Here is a 19,752-nt window from a genome sequence, read left to right as displayed (position 1 = left end):
ACTGGTGCATTCGTTTTAGATATCCTCTTCTTGTTGGACTTGATCTGTAGTAAAAAGATCATTATTTCTTTGTTTTCCATCACTGTGTATCTGCGACGGGTAAACACCTTTTCTTCCAGTAGTTCTGCAGCTGCTGGCCCTGGTTGCTCAGCCAACAGTCCTGAGTCCTGTAACCCATTTTTCACCAGATATCCAGGAACTCCAATATCTAGTGCGGACCTTGTTAACCCGGGCGACGTCCGAGCCGGTATGGCATTCTGAAATTTACGTCTCACCATATTTTTTATGGGAGAGACACTCTTTGTCTGACTCCTCTGATGAGACCTGTCCAGTATGGTTGAACCTCTGGCATAGCTCTCATCTTCCTCAGAGTACACAAGCCCCACAACCACGTCAAGGTATTATTATTATTATTATTATTATTATTATTATTATTATTATTATTACTATCTCCAGCCTCCCTTTGGGTCCAAGGCCAGGCCTGATTGGGGAAGCCAGCTGCCCATTGTTCCTACGTGGCACTGCCACGTCTTTCCTGACCTCTCCCTTCCTTGCTTGCAGGATGATCGCTCGCCTCGTCTGGGGATGTCTGCTGGCCGTGACCCTCTTGGCAGGCCCTGCAGCAGCTCAGAGGTGCAGACCCTTGCCCACCGGTAAGAACCACCAGAGGACCTGCATGCGTGGCGTGCACAGAGATATCGTTGTAATCCTGGCCATTCCAAAGCCTCCTTAGCCCCCCCCTCCCAGTCTCCTCTGAGCTATCAGGTGCTTTTTCAAAAGGCAAGTGGACTTTCTGCTCTTCCTGGAAGACATTTTGCTTCTCATCCAACTGAGCTGAAGGAGAATTTTGGATGGGAAGCGCAACTTCTCCAAGGCAAAACAGAAAGTCTACTTGCCTTTTCCAAAAGCACCTTTGGGACAACCCTGACCTGGAGGAGGGAGAATCGCCACGGACATTCAGCAGCCTCCAACATATTTGGGACCGTGCCCGGTGGCTTGACAGGAAGAACAGCCAGAAAGTGCCACAGGATCCTTGAGAGACCTCCTCAGAACCTAGATGACCTCCAAGGTCCCTTCCGTTATTCTAATCCAGTGTTTCTCAACCTTGACCATTTTAAGGCATGTGGACTTCAACTCCCAGAATTCCACAGCCAGCCATGCTGAGGGGAAAGGGAGAGGTTTCCAAGCTGAGCCATGCTGGCTGAGGAATTCTGGGAATTGAAGTCCACCGGTCATGAGGGGACCATAGTTCCCCCATGCTGGCTCAGGAATTCTGGGAGTTGAAGTCCACAAGTCATAAAAGAGCCAAGGTTGCCTACCCCTATCCTAAGTCCTCCTGCTCTAAGCGGTGAGCCTCCTAGACCAGAGGTAGCCAACCTGGGCTCTTTTATGACTGGTGGACTTCAACTCCCAGAATTCATGAGCCGGCCATGCTGAGGGGAAAGGGAGAGGTTTCCAATCTCAGCCATGCTGGATCAGGAATTCTGGGAGTTGAAGTCCACTAGTCATGAGGGGGGCATAGTTCCCCCATGCTGGCTGAGGAATTCTGGGAGTTGAAGACCACAAGTCATAAAAGAGCCAAGGTTGCCTACCCCTCGTATAAGGTCTCCTACTTTGAGCAGAGGTCCCTTCCAGCTCTATGGTTCTACGTTCTATGATGCACCTTCTATATTTTTCTATTCCACAAACACCTACCATGCAACATTTAGGGTTAGAACTGGGGAGATCAATACCAATAGCATTTAGCAAGAACACGTAGACTTATATCCCACTTCACAGGGCTTTACAGCCCCCATCTAAGCGGTTTATAGGGTCAATATATTGTCTCCAGCAATCTGGGTCCTCACGACCTCGGAAGGCTGGAAGGCTGGAGCTGGTCAGAATTGAACAGCCGAACTGCTGTAGACTGTAAGCTGGCGTGGGGGATGGTGTAATTGCCGACTCTGCTGGGCCAACTGGATATTTGCTCTCCTCAGTGTGCCCAATCAGAGACCCACGGGGTCTCCAGTGGTGCAATCTCCCATATCCATCACGTATGTATTTATACCCAGGGATAAATCTCACCGACAAAGATGATTAGGGGACTGGAGGGTAAAACGTATAAGGAACGGTTGCTAGAATTGGGTATGTCTAGTTTAACGAAGAGAAGGACAAGGGGGGACATGATAGCAGTCTTCCAGTATCTTAGGGGTTGCCCCAAAGAAGAGGGAGTCAAGCTATTTTCCAAAGCGCCCAAAGGCAGGACAAGAAGCAATGGGTGGAAACTAATCAAGGAGAGAAGCAACCTAGAACTAAGGAGAAACTTCCTGACAGTGAGGACAATTAACCAGTGGAACAACCTGCCTCCAGAAGCGGTGAATGCTCCAACACTGGAAGTTTTTAAGAAGAGATTGGACAGCCATTTGTCCAAAATGGTATAGGGTTTTCTGCCTGAGCAGGGGGTTGGACTAGATGTCCTCCAAGGTCCCTTCCAACTTTATTCTTATTAAAAACCTGCTAAATGGCTACTCAGTTGAGGCCGCATTGAATCTATGGTGAGGATGTCCAGTTCTTCTCAGGACAATTTGGAGAAGGAGGAAAAAGAGGGCCAAGGGGGGGGGTTCCTCCCCCAATAGCAAAGACACGGAGCATTGCACTCTGCTCACTTCTCTCCACCCCTTTCTCCACCTTCAAAACTCCCCCCCCCAGTCCCCACAAAAAGGGGGCCCTGGGGACTTTGCACCTTTGCTTCTTCTTCTCCTCCCCCCCTTCTCCCCCCCCCCCGCAGGTGTAAAGGGAAGAAACCTGGCCTGGGGGAAGCTGGCCCAGCAGTCGTCCATACACCAGCATGACATCGTTGGCTCAGCAGACAAAGCCGTGGACGGGAACTGCAACGGGGACTGGTACAACAAATCCTGCACCCACACCAAGAAGGAGAAAAACCCCTGGTGGTACGTGGACCTGGGAGAGTCTCATAAAATCTCCGTGGTGATAGTGAAAAACCGCGTGGACTGCTGTGGCGAAAGACTGTATAGAGCTGAGGTCCATTTAGGAGACTCTCTGAAGGACCACGGCAGGTCCAACCCTCGGTAAGTTGACTGGAGTCCTTAATGCATCCCCAACTGAGCCGAGGTGGCGCAGCAGTTAAAACTGCAGTACTGCAGGCCACTTTAGCTGACTGTGTTCAGCAGGTCAGCGGTTCAAATCTCACCGGCTCAAGGTTGACTCAGCCTTCCATCCTTCCGGGGTAGGTAAAATGAGGACCCAGATTGTTGGGGGCAATGTAAATATATATATATACATTGCTTACTGGTGTACACCGCTTAGAGAGTGCTTGCACTTAAAAGCAGTATATAAGTCTCATAAATAAATAAATAAATAAATAAACAAACAAACTGGGGTCCTCCAGGGGTTTGGGGCCTCCCACGCCGAGAACCCACAGCCAGTGTGGCTGATTTTGGGGTGCTGTGGAGAAGGAGGTGCTGACTTTGGCCTGGGGACCCAGGTGTGGTGACTCCCTTGCTGTGGAGATTGGGAGGTCAGCTCCCTCCCCGCTGCTCCAAGAGACAGGGAAGAGCCTGACAGTGGCATGGAGGCCAGCCCTTAATCGAGCAAGTTCTGGTCTCAATTAGGTTTTTTTTGGGGGGGGGGTTCTGTGTGAATGCCACCTGATTGTTCGTTTTTGCTATCGTTTCTGTTAGAAATCTAGACAACGGGCTCCTTCGGAACTGGGTTAAGCTCCTGATAGGAGGCCACCTCTGCTGCCTCTGCTTGGATTTTGTACAAAATTCTGGTCACTGCACCTCAGAAAGAGGCCCTTGATGTGGGGAAGGTGCCCCCGAAGTCTTTTGAGCTACACTCCGATGTAAAAAAATAAACCAGCAGAGGGAAGTGGCAAATAAAGGTGGCAACAGAAGAGAATATTTGCAGCTTGGGGTTTCATGACCCAACTAGGTCACATCGTCAGTGTTAGAAGGGAGGGGGTTTGCAGAGAGGAGGAGCAGGAGGAAGAAAAGCTGTGGGGTTCTTGGTGTTTTCTGAGATTGCTTTTTTGTTTGCAGACGTTTCATGACCCAGCTAGGTAACATCATCAGTGCTAAACAGAAGTGGGGTTTGTGGAGAGGAGGAGGGGGAGGGGGAGGGGGAGGAGGAGGAGAACTGCGGGATTCTGAGCTTGGTGGTTTTCTTGTTTCATGACCCAACTAGGTAACGTCATCAGGGCCTGGTGTTGCCTGATCCTCCCTGATGATGTGACCTCCTTTGGTCATGAAACACCTTTAAGAGACCCACCCAGCTCAGAGAGCACCAAGGACCTCACAAAGAAAGGTGGACACGATCACGGTATTTCACTTAGAGAAACTGTTGCACGAGGGAGCTATCAAAGTATGTTTTTAGGAAACCACACCCCGGGGAATCCCTTCCATTGGTCTTCCCTTCCAATTCATCAGAACATGAGGAGGCACAACACCAGAGGCAGCAGAGGACGAGAGGTCTGGACTGCTACTGAAAGGGGGCTGCCCTTGAAGATTTGGGGGGGCTGTGTTCTCAGGGTGAGCTTAGGGGGACCGGTAGGTGGGGGCCAGGAGGGCTGCTCTCCTAACATGACCTCTCTTGGCCCACAGCTGCGGGACTATCCTGAACACCAGCCCGGGCTCCATCACCACCATCTACTGCAATGGGCAGCGAGGCCGCTACGTCAGTGTCCACTTACCCAGGGTGGACTACTTGACCGTCTGTGAAGTGGAGGCCTACCGCGCTTAGTAGCCACGCCGGACGTTGGGGGAGATCAACGCTCCTCCTGCAAAATGTGAAATGCTCTCCAAATAAATCCCGGTCAATAGGCTAAAGAGGCATTCCTCCGCTTCTTCCGAGTCTTGGTCACTCAAGGGAGGGGAGAGTTGCCCCCTCCCCTTCTGCAAAGGCCAGGCCATCTGCTGGTAACCAGGACGGAAAGCCCTTTGTGGGAGGTGGGCTTCTAGGGTCTCTCCCCCACCCCCCTGGCTGTCCTTCCCAGCAGGAACCCAGCATCCAGTCACTCCTGGCCACAGCCGACTCCCCCCCCCTTTCATGGAAGCCGCCCAGAGACGGGGCTAAGATGGGCAGCTATATAATTCTTTTCAATACATTCCTAAAACTCCAGTCTGTGATTACATGTTGGCAGGTGCCAGTCTGTTGATGCAACACACACACACACACACACACACACACACACACACACACACACACACACCTTGCGATTGTACACAATAAGGCCCTGAGCTGGGCTTCAACTTCCTTCCTTCCTTCCTTCCTTCCTTCCTTCCTTCCTTCCTTCCTTCCTTCCTTCCTTCCTTCCTTCCTTCCTTCCTTCCTTTCTTTCTCCCTCCCTCATTCCTCCCTTCTTTCCTTCCTTCCTTTCTCCCTCCCTCCCTCCCTCCTTCCTTCCTTCCTCCCTCCCTCCTTCCTCCCTCCCTCCTCCCTCCCTCCCTCCTTCCTTCCTCTTCTTTCCTTCCTTCCTTTCTCCCTCCCTCCTCCCTCCCTCTTTCCTTCCTTCCTTCCTCCCTCCCTCCTTCCTTCTCTCTCTCTCCCTCTCCCTCCTTCCTTCCTCTTTCCTTCCTTCCTCCTTCCTTCCTTCCTTTCTCCCTCCTTCCTTCCATCCTCCCTCCCTCCCTCCCCCTCCCTTCCTTCCTCCTTTCTTCCTTTCTCCCTCCCTCCCTCCCTCCCTCCTTCCTTCCTTCCTCCTTTTTATCTCCCTCCTTCCCTCCTTTCTTCTTCCTCCCTCCCTCCCTCCTTCCTCCCTCCATTCCTCCTTCCTTCCTTCCTTCCCCCTCATCTTGCCAGTCTCTCCTAAGGGGGGGGGGTTCAAGGATCCAGGCAAAACTCAGGCAGCTCAAGGCCCCGGGGCAGAGAGACCCTGTCAGGGATGCTTGGAGGATTGCAGGGGGTCTCTGGGGGTGGGCAAAGCATTTGGGTCACTTCAGGGAGACCAAGGAAGTGCCTCCATTCTTTGCCTGCTCTCTGCCACCTGCCCCATGCACAGGGGACATGTTAGCAGTATTCCAATATTTGGGGGGCTGCCCCAAAGAAGAGGCAGTCAAGCTATTCTCCAAAGTGCCTGAAGGCAGGAGGAGAAGCAACGGGCGGAAACTAACCAAAGAGAGAAGCAACCTAGAACTAAGGAGAAACTTCCTGACAGTGAGAACAATTAACCAGTGGAACCACCTGCCTCCAGAAACTATGAATGCTCCAACACTGGGAGTTTTTAAGAAGAGACCAGACAGCCATCTGTCCAAAATGGTATGGGGATAGCAGGGGAATGATCTAGTCCAGGGGTAGGCAACCTTGGCTCTTTTATGACTTGTGGACTTCAACTCCCAGAATTCCTCAGCCAGCAAAGAGCCAAGATTGCCTACCCCTGGTCTAGATAGAAGACCCCCCATTGTTGTTAGCTGCGAAGTCGTGTCTGACCCATCGTGACCCCATGGACAACGTTCCTCCAAGCCTTCCTGTCCTTTACCATCTTCTGGCCCCCATTATACCTTCACTTTACTCTTCCAATCATTTAATCTATTGACCACCAGGAGGCATCAATGATCAATAAAACCAAAAATACTTCCCTTCTATGGGTACCATACCCTGCATTCTGCCTTCCACGGGGACCAGCTAGTGCTGGTAGAGCAATTCAAGCACCGAGAGCAGAACAGACACATCCAAGCCAGAATGGAAGGGACCTTGGAGATCTTCTAGTCCAACCCCCTGCCCAGGCAGGAGTCCCTATACCACGGGTCGGCAACCTGCGGCTCCGGAGCCGCATGCGGCTCTTTGAGCCTTCCCATGTGGCTCTCAGCCTCCTCTGCCTTTGCAGAGAGAGACAGAGACAGAGAGAGGCAATTGCGATTCCCTGCTTCTCTCTCTCTCTCTCTCTCTCTCTCTCTCTCTCTCTCTGTGTGTGTGTGTGTGTGTGTTTGTGTGTGTAAAAGAGAGTGCACTCACAGTGTTCTCCGAGGAGCTGAAAAGCTTTCTGGACGGAGCTCCTCCCTTTCCTGCGTCTCTATAGGAAGCAGGAAGCAGGAAGGGCAGGAGAGAGCTAGCTAGCCCAGCTAGGCTGACTCAGGAATTCTGGGAGTTGAAGTCCATGAGTCATAAAAGAGACGAGGTTGCTTACCCCTGAGCTTGTTGGACAACAGCTTGAAGCTTGCCAGGTGAGCAGCAGATAGGAGAGGGGGGAGAAAGAGAGAGGGAGGGAGGGAGAGAGAGAGAGTGTGTGTGTGGGGGGAAGAAGAGTGGTAGACCAAGGGCAGATAGAGAGGGAGGGAGAGAGAGACCCTTTTGACATCTAAAATGAAGATAACACTGCATATATCCTTTTTTTACCTGTGTGTGTATGTAATTTTATTCTCTTAAAGCATTCTCTTGGTGATCATTGTTTTAATAGTATGGATATTCCCAAGAGTCATATTTTTACTTTCATTTTTAATGTGTGTGTGTGTGTGTGTGTGTGTGTGTGTATACATACACACACACACATACACAAACACACACACACACACACACACACACACCTATAATAAAGGTAAAAAAGGATATATGCAGTGTTATCTTCATTTTAGATATCAAAAGGGTTTTGCGGCTCCTGGTGTTTTGTTTTTGGTGGGAAATGGGTCCAAGTGGCTCTTTGAGTGTTTTGGGTTGCCTACCCCTGCCCTATACCATTCCAAACAAATCACTAAACTTAAAAGGCTCAACTTTTGGAGACAAGCTGTTCTCCTGATTAATTGTTCTCACTGTCAGGAAGTTTCTCCTTAGTTCTAAGTTGGATCTCTCCTTGATTAGGTTCATCCATTGCTTCTTGCCCTATCCTCATCTATAAAAATCCAGAATGGTTTTTTGACTTACAGTGTCCATTTAATTTATCATGAATGAACAGAGATTTCCCAGGAAGTGCCCTTGAAATCCTGCAAGAAAACTAGGGTGTAAATCTAACCAGCTAAGCAACCAACCAGAAACCCAGGGGGGATTCTCCAAAGCACCAGAGGGCAGGACAAGAAATAATGGTTGGAAACTGACCAAAGAGAGAAGCAACCTGGAATTAAGGAGAAACTTCCTGACAATGAGGACAATTAACCAGTGGAACAACCTGCCTCCAGACGCGGTGAATGCTCCAACACTGGAAGCTTTTAAGAAGAGACTGGACAGCCATTTGTCTGAAATGGTATAGGGTTTCCTGCCTGAGCAGGGGGTTGGACTAGATGACCTCCAAGGTCCCTTCCAGCTCTATTATTCTATCTATTTCTATTCCATTCATTCCATTCCATTCCATTCCACTCCACTCCACTCCACTCCACTCCACTCCACTCCATCTCTATTCTATTCTATTCTATTCTATTCTATCCTATTCTATTCTATTCTATTCTATTCTATGTTCTATTCTATGTTCTATATTCTATTCTATTCTGTATTTCTATTCTATTCTATTCTATTCTATTCTATTCTATTCTATTCTATGTTCTATTCTATGTTCTATATTCTATTCTATTCTATTCTATTCTATTCTATTCTATTCTATTCTATTCTATTCTATTCTATTCTATTCCATTCCTATTCCTATTCCCATTCCCAATGCTATGCTATGCTATTCTATGCTATTCTACTCTACTCTATTCTATTCTACTCTATTCCATTCCATTCCGTTGATCCTATCCTATTTTCTCACTTGGACCAAGGGGTGGGGGCTGGGAGGCAGATGGCACTTCTGGACAGCCCACCCTCCCGCTCAGTCCCTTATTCCAATCTCACATGTTGGCTTTTGCACTGGTGTGCAATCCCCACACTGACAAAATGACCCATTGCAGGAGTCCAGCTCCTCAGAGATAACAACAACAACAACAACAACAATAATAATAATAATAAAGTTGGAAGGGACATTGGAGGTCATTTAGTCCAACCCCCTGCTCAGGCAGGAAACCCTATACCATTTCGGACAAATGGCTGTCCAATCTCTTCTTAAAAGCTTCCAGTGTTGGAGCATTCACTGCTTCTGGAGGCAGGTTGTTCCATTGGTTAATTGTTCTAACTGTCAGGAAGTTTTTCCTTAGTTCCAGGTTGCTTCTCTCCTTGATGAGTTTCATCCGTTGCTTCTTGTCCTGCCTTCAGGCGCTTTGGAGAACAGCTTGACTCCTTCTTTGTGGCAGCCCCTGAGATACTGGAAGGCTGCTATCCTGTCCCCCCTCGTCCTTCTCTTCATTAAACTAGACATTCCCAATTCCAGCAACCATTCTTCATATACTTTAGCCTCCAGTCCCCTAATCATCTTTGCTGCTCTTCTCTGCCCTCTTTCTAGAGTCTCAACATCTTTTTTACATCATGGTGACCAAAACTGGATGCAGTATTCCAAGTGTGGCCTTACCAAGGCATTGTAGAGTGGTATTAACCCTTCACATGCTCTCAATTCTATCCCTCTGTTAATGCAGCCTAGCACTGTGTTGGCCTTTTGGGCAGCTGCAGCACATGGCTGGCTCCTATTTAAGTGATTGTCCACTAGGACAACCATTTGTCTGAATGTCCATGGAGATTGTCCATCCTCCAGGTCCTGCTTGTCCCAAAGGTGCTTTTTCAAGAGGGAACCGGACTTACTTTGTTTTTCTTTGAAGATGTTTCGCTTCTTGTCGAAGAAGCTTCTTCAGCTCTGACTGGATGGTGGGGGATGGAAGGATTTACATTATTTGGCAGTCATCTACTCATTTGTCATCTTTTAGATAAATTTTGTGGCTCAGGTGTGGTTGTAAGTTCCTGTACAGATTGTAATAACCTGTAGTTATTTATTGGTTTATGTCACGACTCTCACCGCAACAATTAAATAATAGGTGAGATGTAAACCTTATAAATATATAGCATGCAAAAAGTGAAAGGTGTTTCTGAACAAATATCACCACCACCACCACCACCACCACGCGACCCAGTTGATTTATTACATTCAAGGAAGTTATTGCCCGACATTGACTTAACCAGGTCAGGTAAACATTGAGCAGGTGCCTTCCTACGTCAACTTCTCTGTCGGCCTTGCAAGAGGGGTTCCCAAGACCAGAAGGCACTCCCGTCTCCCAATCAAGCAAGGCAGCTGTTCTACTGCTGTCCCCCAGTGGAGGATCCCAGATTCCTGTCTTCCTGATTTGGATAGTCCACACAAACAACAGAAGAGGGAGAAATAGGCTAGCAGTTTCAGGCTGGTATTTCTGCTAAAATATGAATATCGCCTTTCTTATACTTCCTTCTTGGCAGATCTTGAAAGGAGTTTAAGCAGGGAAACGAGATAAGGTGTACATTTCAAGGGTAGTTTCTCCTTAAATAAATATTCTTGGGAAAATTAGGCAAGCGAGGGAGGGATTAATTAATTAAAAAAAAACTTGGAGGGGAAACTCAATAGACTACTAGATCTTTTTCTGCCACCAGTTTTCTGTTTCTAAATGACAGCAAAGTTTTGACACATCGCATAAGGAAAGTCTTGCTGGCATCAATCAATCAAACAGAGCTGGAAGGGACCTTGGAGGTCTTCTAGTCCAACCCCCCTGTCCAAGCAGGAGACCTTATGCCATTTCAGATAAGAGGCTGTCCAGACTTTTCTTAAAAGCCTCCAGTGATGGAGCACCCACAACTTCTGGAAGCAAGCAGTTCCACAGATAAATTGTTCTCACTGTCAGGAAGTTTCTCCTTAGTTCCAGGTTGCTTCTCTCCTTGATTAATTTTCCTCCGTTGCTTCTTGCCCTGCCTTCAGGCGCTTTGAAGGATAGCTTGACTCCCTCTTCTTTGGGGCAGCCCCTGAGATATTGGAAGATTGCTATCATGTCATGTCTAGACCTTCTTTTCATTAAACTGGACATACCCAGATCCTGCAGCCGTTCTTCATATGTTTTTGTCTTGAGGCCTTTAATCATCTTAGTTGCTCTTCTCTGCACTTTTTCCAAAGTCTCAACAGCTTTTCTGTGATATGGTGACCAAAATTGGCTGCAGTTTTCCAAGCATGGCCTTACTAAGGCTCTATAAAGCGGTATTAATATTTCACATGATTTTGATTCTATGCCTCTGTTTATACAACCAAGGATTGTGTTAGTTTTTTGGGCTGCTGCTGCACATGGCCTGCTCATGTTCAAGGGATCGTCCACTAGGATTCCAAGGTCCCTCTCACAGTTACTGTTTTTGAGCCAGGCTTTGCCTAATCTGTACTCTTACCTTTGGTTTTTCCTTTCCCAGGTGTAAAACCTTGCTTTTCTCCACATTAAATTTCATGTTGTTGTTCAAGTCTGTCAAGATCTTTTTGGATCCTGAGCTTGTCTTCTGGGGTGTTGGCTACTCCTGCCAGTTTGGTGTCATCTCCAAATTTGATGAGTTCCCCTTCAATTCCCTCATTTATGAAAATATTGAAGAATGCTGGGCCTAAGATGGAGCCTTGTGGTACTCCACTGCTTACTTCCCTCCATGTGGATGTAGTGCCATTGAGGACTACTCGTTGAGTACGGTTTGTCAGCCAGTTACACATCCATCTGGTGGTGATGTTGTCTATTCCAACTTTTTCTAGCTTACCAAGCAGTAGATTGTGGTCTACTTTGTCAAATGCCTTACAGAAGTCTAAATATACAATGACCACAGCGTTTCGCTGGTCTAGTAATTTGGTCACTTTATCAAAAAATGGAATAAGATTGGTTTGGCATGATCTGTTTTTAACAAACCCGTGCTGGCTACTAGTTATAACTTTACTTATTTCTATATGTTCACAGATCTGTTTTTTTATTATTATTTTTTCCAGTAGTCAGGCCAGACTGGACTGAACAAAAAACCCAGATGATCAGAGCTGGGAGAAGTTCTTACCATCACCTTAACTGTCAAAGATATTTAGTCAGTACAAATCAGGAGTACCAGGTCGCCAGAAAGTAGGAGTTTAACAACAACAACAACAACAACAACAACAACAACAATAATAATAATAAAGTTGGAAGAGACCTTGGAGGTCATCTAGTCCAACCCCCTGCTCAGGCAGGAAACCCTATACCATTTCAGACCAATGGCTGTCCAGTCTCTTCCTAAAAACTTCCGGTGTTGGAGCATTCATCGCTTCTAGAGGCAGGTTGTTCCACTGGTTAATTGTTCTAACTGTCAGGAAGTTTCTCCTTAGTTCTAGGTTGCTTCTCTGCTTGATTAGTTTCCATCCATTGTGAAGGGATTTTATTGTGCTTATGATTTTAGTATGTTTAAGTTTGACATTAGCATTTATTTTATATATAGTAACCATTTTATATTGATACTTATAGTGTTATCATGTAATCATTGTTTTGTTATTTTGTAATCATTATTTTGTAGTTAATTGCTTCATCAGATGCTTTATATATATATTGGAAAAGTAAGGGCTTCATGCTTTAGGTACAGGTGATTGCTTATATGAAAAGAGCACAGTAAGGGGAGGGGGAAAGGAGTTATGGATGGAGCCTGGGTTGCTGTGTGTGAGTCATCATCTAGGAATTTTTTTTGTGTGTGTTCCATCTTATGCCTGGTACCAAGACCTGATCTCTTTGTTCTGAAAAGGCATAAAAGTTGGAAGACATCTTTTCTGATGGTTGCCTTCATCTCTCTACCAGCCACGAAGAGAGATGGGGTCACCCAACTCTGTTTTGATCAAAATAAAAATTGTTTGCTTGCTGAAACCTCAGCTCAGGAGTTTCTTTGGCTCTTTTAAATTCCTGAGTAATGCTGGGACAATTGTGAGGCTAAGTGGAAAACCTTACAGTTGCTTCTTGTCCTGCCTTCAGGCGCTTTGGAGAACAGCTTGACTCCCTCTTCCTTGGGGCAGCCCCTGAGATATTGGAAGACTGCTATCATGTCCCCCCTTGTCCTTCTCTTCGTTAAACTAGACATACCCAATTATAGCAACCGTTCCTTATATGTTTTAGCCTCCAGTCCCCTAATCATCTTTGTTGCTCTTCTCTGCACTCTTTCTAAAGTCTCAACATCTTTTTTACATCGTGGTGACCAAAACTGGGTGCTGGATTCCAAGTGTGGCCTTACCAAGACTTTATAAAGAGTCCTTCGCTTACCTGCAGTTCTGGAAGCTTCCTTTGGAAGCCATCAAGTCCAGTCTCCTGTTCAATTGGTCACCTTCAAAAGATGGCATTTTGGCTGCTTTTGAACACATCAGCGAACACTTTCAACTGTCAAAGCAAGAATATACAGTATTTGCAGCAAACTGTTGCTCAACTTACACCTCGCAGGGTCCTCAATCCTGATGACCCTGGAGTGAAGAAAATAAAACGAGAGCTCCTCACTGACCAATGGTTCAAAGATAATCAAGCGTCCCTAACATGCAGGGATGGCTTGGCTTACAAAGGGGGGAAGTTATATTTGCCATAAGTGCTCTGTCTTAATGCTCTCAAACACAGCCACGATGTAAAGCAGGCTGGACACTTTGGATATTTGAAAACCCTACACCTCACCCGCCGGCAATTCTGGTGGCCGGGGCTGAAAAAGGATGTGGAAAACTATGTAAAAAAGTCTGTAATAAAGACTTTAGGAAACATGCCTGAAAGTTCTTTGAAGTGCTTCATTAGTCGGAACCTGTGACATCAACGTTTTCAACACTTTCCTTAGTAAGGCACTTCAGTGTTATTTATTGCCAGGAAGTTTTTTTCTAACTTTAATTTGGAAATATTCCTTCTTATGTTCTAGTGAGACTGGGGCAAGCATTATGGTTTTCTCTAGCAACTGCAACTGCCCAACCTGTATTGACTTTGGACATGTGGAGAATGCTTGGGTCTTGCAAAACCAGCATTCCTATTGTTGCTTGCTCACAACAATGGGGTTGTTCTGATATTGAGATCAGCTGGCCTCTGCCAAGAAGACCATTATATTCTTCTCAAGAGGATATTCAGCACACGGAAAGAGATGTGAAATTCCGTGAAATGTGGATTGTGTAACATGCCCACTGCCAGCCATTTGTGGGAGATTTGAAACCTGGTCTTGACTGGGTCCCTGGTCTCAAGCACAAGCTCTGCCCCTTCCCATTGGCTGGCGGAGCTCTGCGAAGGAGGAGGTACTCCACATGAGGAAGGAAGTTTTAACCAGTCCTAAAGAGAAAATAATTCGATATTCTGGAGAAATCGCCGTTGGAAGAGAAGCAACTTTGAAAGCTCACCTCCGTTGGGTTGGCCAAGTAAGAGACTCCAGGTGAGTTAAACAAAGCCTGTGAAGCGGATGCCAAAGACCAGAACCACGGGCCTTCTCACCTTCAAGCAGCTCACCTTAATGGACCTATATAAGAGTGGAGCAGGTGAGGAAAGGCAGAGGAGCAAATTCAGGAATGCTCTGGGGAGAATGGCCAAACTTTTAAAGTTCCTCCAACCGTCTTTTGCAGGGGTCTCCAAACTTGGCCCTTTTATGACTTGTGGACTTCAATTGCCAGAATTCCTCAGCCAGCTTTGCTGGCTGAGGAATTCTGGGATTTGAAGTCCACAAGTCATAAAAGGGCCAAGTTTGGAGACCCCTGCTCTTTTGGGTCCTGATGCTCAGGGGAAGCCAGCTCCTCATTGTCTCTATGTGGCATTACTCCACCTTTCCTAATCTCTCTCTTCCTCACTTGCAGGATGATGCTCTTCATTGGGGGGTGTCTGCTGGCCATGACCCTCTTGGCAGACCCTACAGCAGCTCAGAGTTGCAGGCCTACACCTGGAGGTAAGAACTACCAGAAGACCTGTGTGTGTGTGGATACCAGTGTAGTCCTGGCCATCTCAATATCCCAATGGTCTCCTCTTAGTCTTGTTGTACCTTCAGATACCCAGCACACTGCCTCAAATGCATTTGAGGCCATATGTAGTTGCTTGAAGGGCCAGGAGACCTCTGAACTTCAGTGGAACCTGTGGTCTGCTGCACGGCCGTTGTGAGATGCCCTTGGAAGCAATGAGAATTAAACACTCAAGCACCCAGTTTGTGAGAAACATACAAGCTGAAGTCTCGGCTTCCAGGGACAATGGCCGTGCAGCAGACCACAAGTTCCACTGGGATCTCCTGGCCCTTGTTCTCTCTGTTTTTCTATCTTTCGCACCCACACGCTTCAAAACATCTGGGCAGCCTCTGGAGCAGTGGTTCTCCACCTGTGGGTCGGGACCCCATTTGGGGTCGAACGACCATTTCACGGGGGTCACCAAACAACGCAGTCCTCCATTTTTTCCCCCCTTTTCCTTAGCTGTGCTCCTCCCTTTTATTCTATTGGCTTTTGAAAGCCAATAGGAATTGTCCAGGCTGTCTCTGCCCTGCTGAGCCCGCCAAAAGTCCCATTCTGCAAACAGTGCTGCACCAGTGGAGTAGTCCTCGACTTACGACCGGTTTAGTCCTCGACTTATGACTGGTTGGGGGTCACGGCATTAAAAAGGTTGAGAACCACTGCTCTGGAGAGACCTGCTGAAGATCAAGTCTATAGATAAAGAATAGAATATAAAACTGAAATAGAGTAAGAATGTATTTTTTGGAATAACATGTTTATTTTAGGTACGATAATTATTTTGTAATTGGAATGAGAACAAGGAAATGGATTGTGATAATGGAAGATACGATATTAGTAAAGGAAGGAGGTATTAGAATAGAAAACAGAATATATTTGGGAAATGTAATAGTGTAATTGTTGGAATAATATGTTTATCTTAGACAGTATAGTCATTATATTATGAAAGGAGGGAAGTTAGGGATGCCCAAAACGTAAATAATATACCTAGTTAAGGCTAAATTGGAATACGGTAATTGGAAGTTAATAAAGCTTAAAAACAGGATTTGGATTTGCATAGGTAAAATGCCATTGATAATTTTGCTGACTGTTTGAATTTTATTTAGAAATGTATTATTTTGAATATGTTACATTAACTGAGAGAAAATAGAGAGGGAACTTTTAAGGAGCAAAGTTGAGTTGTATATTTATGATTCTGTGGTTTTGGTTTTTTTTTTTTTTTTGGATACCGATTATCCTATCACCACGTTGGTTCCTATCAACTCCACAAGTCCACAGGGCTGGCTGAGGAATTCTGGGAGTTAAAGTCCACAAGTCTTAAAGTTGCCAAGTTTGAAGACTCCTGCTATAGACTGTAAACTGGGAGGGATGGTGTGGTTAATTGCTCACAGCACCTCAGGGAAAATGGAGGTTTGCCCTCCTGAGTCTAACAAGGGCCTAGAAAAACATCACCTACATCAGTGATGGCGAACCTTTTAGAGACCGAGTGCCCCAAAACTGCCCCCACCCCGTCCCCGCTCCGCCCTGCCCACTGGGCCACCCACCACCTCCACGGCCCGCCACAGATCACCCAGGCAGCCCAGCAGCGCCATAGCGGCCATGTCTTCCGCCCCTGCCCTGCAGCATATCTGCGCGCAAGGGGGCGCAAGGGCATTGTCCCCGCTGCCCAGCTACCATGTCCTTGGCTCCGCTGCTTCGTGTGGGCTGCGCCCATGGGCAACTCTCCTCTGGGGGGGGGGCTGCTGGTGAGGAGGGGGCTATGGGAAGAGGCGGGGCTGGGGAGACAGTGCATGTGTGCCCACAGAGAGGGCTCCGAGTGCCACCTCTGGCACCCGTGCCGTAGGTTCGCCACCACTGACCTACATGGTCTCCAGTCAAACAAAATTGTGCACGGATCATGTTATCTAAAGTGGGTAAATCTTGCCTTTATCAGTTCTTTCTCCTTTTCTAATTTACCTGTATTTGTTTTTACTTGCTCTCAACAGGTAATGTGTTACTAGAAAATAATTGCTTATATGAAGGAATTTTTCAATTACTTTATGTCAACAACTAAAGGTTAAACTTCTAAATGTAAATGTCAGCAGTTAATGGTAAAGCCTATGTATGTAAAAAGTATATAAGAAATAATAAACTCAAGAGTTTTGTAAGGCTGTGTGAAGCTGTGTCTTGCAGCTTCAAACCTCTGCTCAAGACATGCCTGAGTCTTTTTCTTAGCATCATTACAGGTAAATGTCGCCCGTCAGGATAAAAACGTGATAAAGGGCTGCTCATTTGAAGTCACATTGAATCTAATGTGATGCTGTGCAGTTCTTCTCTTGCCAATTTCCTCCAAAATAGGGAGGGAGGGAGGGAAAAGAATTCCTCCCCCAATAGCAAAGAAAGGTAGCATAGAACTCAGCTTCCTTCCACCCCTTTCCCAGTCTTCAAACTCACCCCCAGTCTCCCCCCAAGGGAGGCCCTCACGGCTTAGCACCTTCCCTTCTTTCTGAAGGCATCTGGTCCCCTGCTGCCCATCCCCCTTCCAGGTCTCCTCCGTTCTCTCCTGCAGACGTCAAGATGAAGAACCTGGCCCTGGGAAAGCCAGCCTTCCAGTCCTCCATCCACCCTCATCAGATCGTTGGCTCAGCAGAGAAAGCCGTGGATGGGAATTGTAACGGGAACTGGTCCAAGGGCTCCTGCATCCTCACCAAGCACGAGAAACAGCCGTGGTGGTTCGTTGACCTGGGGGACTCTTACAACATCTTCGGGGTGGTGGTGAAAAACCGTGACGACTGCTGTGCTGAAGGAATCCACCAAGTCGAGGTCCATGTGGGAGACTCTTTGGAAAACCACGGAAGGTCCAATCCTATGTAAGTTGCTCTGAGCCAGCTGTCGCCAGGTGTTTGGTGCTTCCAGGGGTTTTGGGCCCTCCAAAGGTTTGCGGATCACCACGCATAGAATTCACAGCCAGTGTGGGCGATTTTGGGGTGCTGTTGGGTAGGAGGTGCCAACTTTGGCCTGGGGACCAAGATGTCAGGACTCCCTTGGTGTGGAGATTATGAGATGACCTCCTTCCTTGCTCCCGCAAGAGACGGGGAAAGACCCGTCTTTGCACTGATGCCAGGCATTAACCTGGATCTCAGCGTCCTAGTGGACAGTCACTTAAATAGGAGCCAGCTATGTGCTGCAGCTGCCAAAAAAGCCAACACAGTGCTGGGCTGCATTAACAGAGGGATAGAATCAGGATCACGTGAAGGGTTAATGCCACTTTACAAAGCCTTGGTAAGGTCACACTTGGAATGCGGCATCCAGTTTTGGTCACCACGATATAAAAAAGATGTTGAGACTCTAGAAAGAGTACAGAGAAGAGCAACAAAGATGATCAGGGGACTGGAGGCTAAAGCATATAAGGAACGGTTGCTGGAATTGGGTTTGTCTAGTTTAATGACGAGGGGGGAGATGATAGCAGTCTTCCAGTATCTCAGGGGCTGCCCCAAAGAAGAGGCAGTCAAGCTATTTTCCAAAGCCCCTGAAGGCAGGACAAGAAGCAATGGATGGAAACTCATCAAGGAGAGAAGCAACCTAGAACTAAGGAGAAACTTCCTGACAGTGAGAACAATTAACCAGTGGAACAACCTGCCTCCAGAAGCGGTGATTGTTCCAACACTGGAAGTTTTTAAGAAGAGACTGGACAGCCATTTGTCTGAAATGGGATAGGGTTTCCTGCCTGAGCAGGGGGTTGCACTAGATGACCTCCAAGGTTCCTTCCAACTTTATTATTATTATTATTATTATTATTATTATTATTATTATTATTATTATTATTATTACTATTACTATTACTATTATTATTACTATTATTATTATTTGTGGTCTCAATTAGTTTGGAGTCTGTGTGAATTCCGCCTGATTGCTTAATTTCTGCTGACAGGTATGTTGCAGATCTAGGACATGGGTTCCTTCAGAACCGGGTTAAGCGCATGGCATAAGACCACCTGGCTGTGGTTTTATCTGCTTGGACTTTGTACATGGCATTCTGGTCACTACACCGTGAAAAAAAAATGCATTCAGGGTGGAAAGGATTCTTCCTAAGTGTTTTGGGCCAGACCTAGGACTCAAAAAATATATCAGGAGAGGGAAATAGCAAATAAAGATGGACTCAATCATTACATTTCACTTAGAGAAACTGTTGCACAAGGGAGTAAATTAGTCATTGTCCTTGACAGAGCAATCAAAGTATTTTTTTTAAAACATATCCCTTTAGTTTTTTTCCCTCGTGCCATCACTCTTTTGATCACCTAATTACCACAATATTGTGTTATTTCTAAGGATATCTACCCATGTATCCCAGCTGTGTTACTATTATCCTTCTCATCTGTTCCACAATCTTCTCTTATTGGTATCATTATTATGATTATTTTCCTTTGTTGTTTGTATGTATACTGAGAGGTTCTCCACCAGAAACAAATTCCTTATGTGTCTAATCACACTTGGCTAAATGAAGAATATTCTATTCTATTCTATTCTATTCTATTCTATTCTATTCTATTCTATTCTATTCTATTCTATTCTATTCTATTCATTCTTATTTATTCTATTCATTCTTATTTATATTCTATTCATTCTTATTTATATACTATTCTATTCTATTCTATATTCTGTTCTATTCTATTCTATTCTATTCATTCTTATTTATATTCTATTCATTCTTCTATTCTATTCTATTCTATATTCTGTTCTATTCTATTCTGTTCTATTCATTCTTATTTATATTCTATTCTATTCTATCTCTTATTTCTATTCTATTCTATCATTATTCTATTCTATTCTATTTTATTCTATTCTATTTTCTATTCTATTCTATTTCTTATTTCTATTCTATTCTATCATTATTCCATTCCATTCCATATTCTATTCTATTCTATTCTATTCCTTTGTCCAACTAAATTATTTTTTCCAATTAATTGGAATATTACAGGCAAAATGGAGGTAGAACACCAGAGGAAGCAGAGCACAGGAGAGCTGGGGGGGGGGCTGTGTTCTCAGGGTGAGGGTGG

At 46.0% G+C, this 19,752-nt stretch overlaps 1 protein-coding gene across 1 annotated transcript in view; it reads left to right on the top strand.

Moving 5' to 3' along the window:
- Positions 1-488: 488 nt before the first annotated feature.
- Positions 489-19,752, top strand: part of LOC120298056 — a 34,017-nt gene continuing 14,753 nt past the window's right edge. The window contains exons 1-7 of the mRNA XM_039321406.1: positions 489-653; positions 2,768-3,068; positions 4,602-4,739; positions 13,669-13,753; positions 13,967-14,166; positions 14,582-14,670; positions 17,208-17,565. Coding sequence (XP_039177340.1) covers positions 563-653; positions 2,768-3,068; positions 4,602-4,739; positions 13,669-13,753; positions 13,967-14,166; positions 14,582-14,670; positions 17,208-17,565 — 1,262 coding nt within the window. The 5' untranslated portion in view covers positions 489-562. The remainder of the gene's footprint in view (positions 654-2,767; positions 3,069-4,601; positions 4,740-13,668; positions 13,754-13,966; positions 14,167-14,581; positions 14,671-17,207; positions 17,566-19,752) is intronic.

The sequence above is a fragment of the Crotalus tigris genome, unplaced genomic scaffold, assembly GCF_016545835.1.
Source record: "Crotalus tigris isolate CLP2741 ecotype Arizona unplaced genomic scaffold, ASM1654583v1 scf7180000023738.1706062, whole genome shotgun sequence".
Classification (NCBI taxonomy): Eukaryota; Metazoa; Chordata; class Lepidosauria; order Squamata; family Viperidae; genus Crotalus; species Crotalus tigris.
This window is presented reverse-complemented; position numbering and strand designations above follow the sequence as displayed.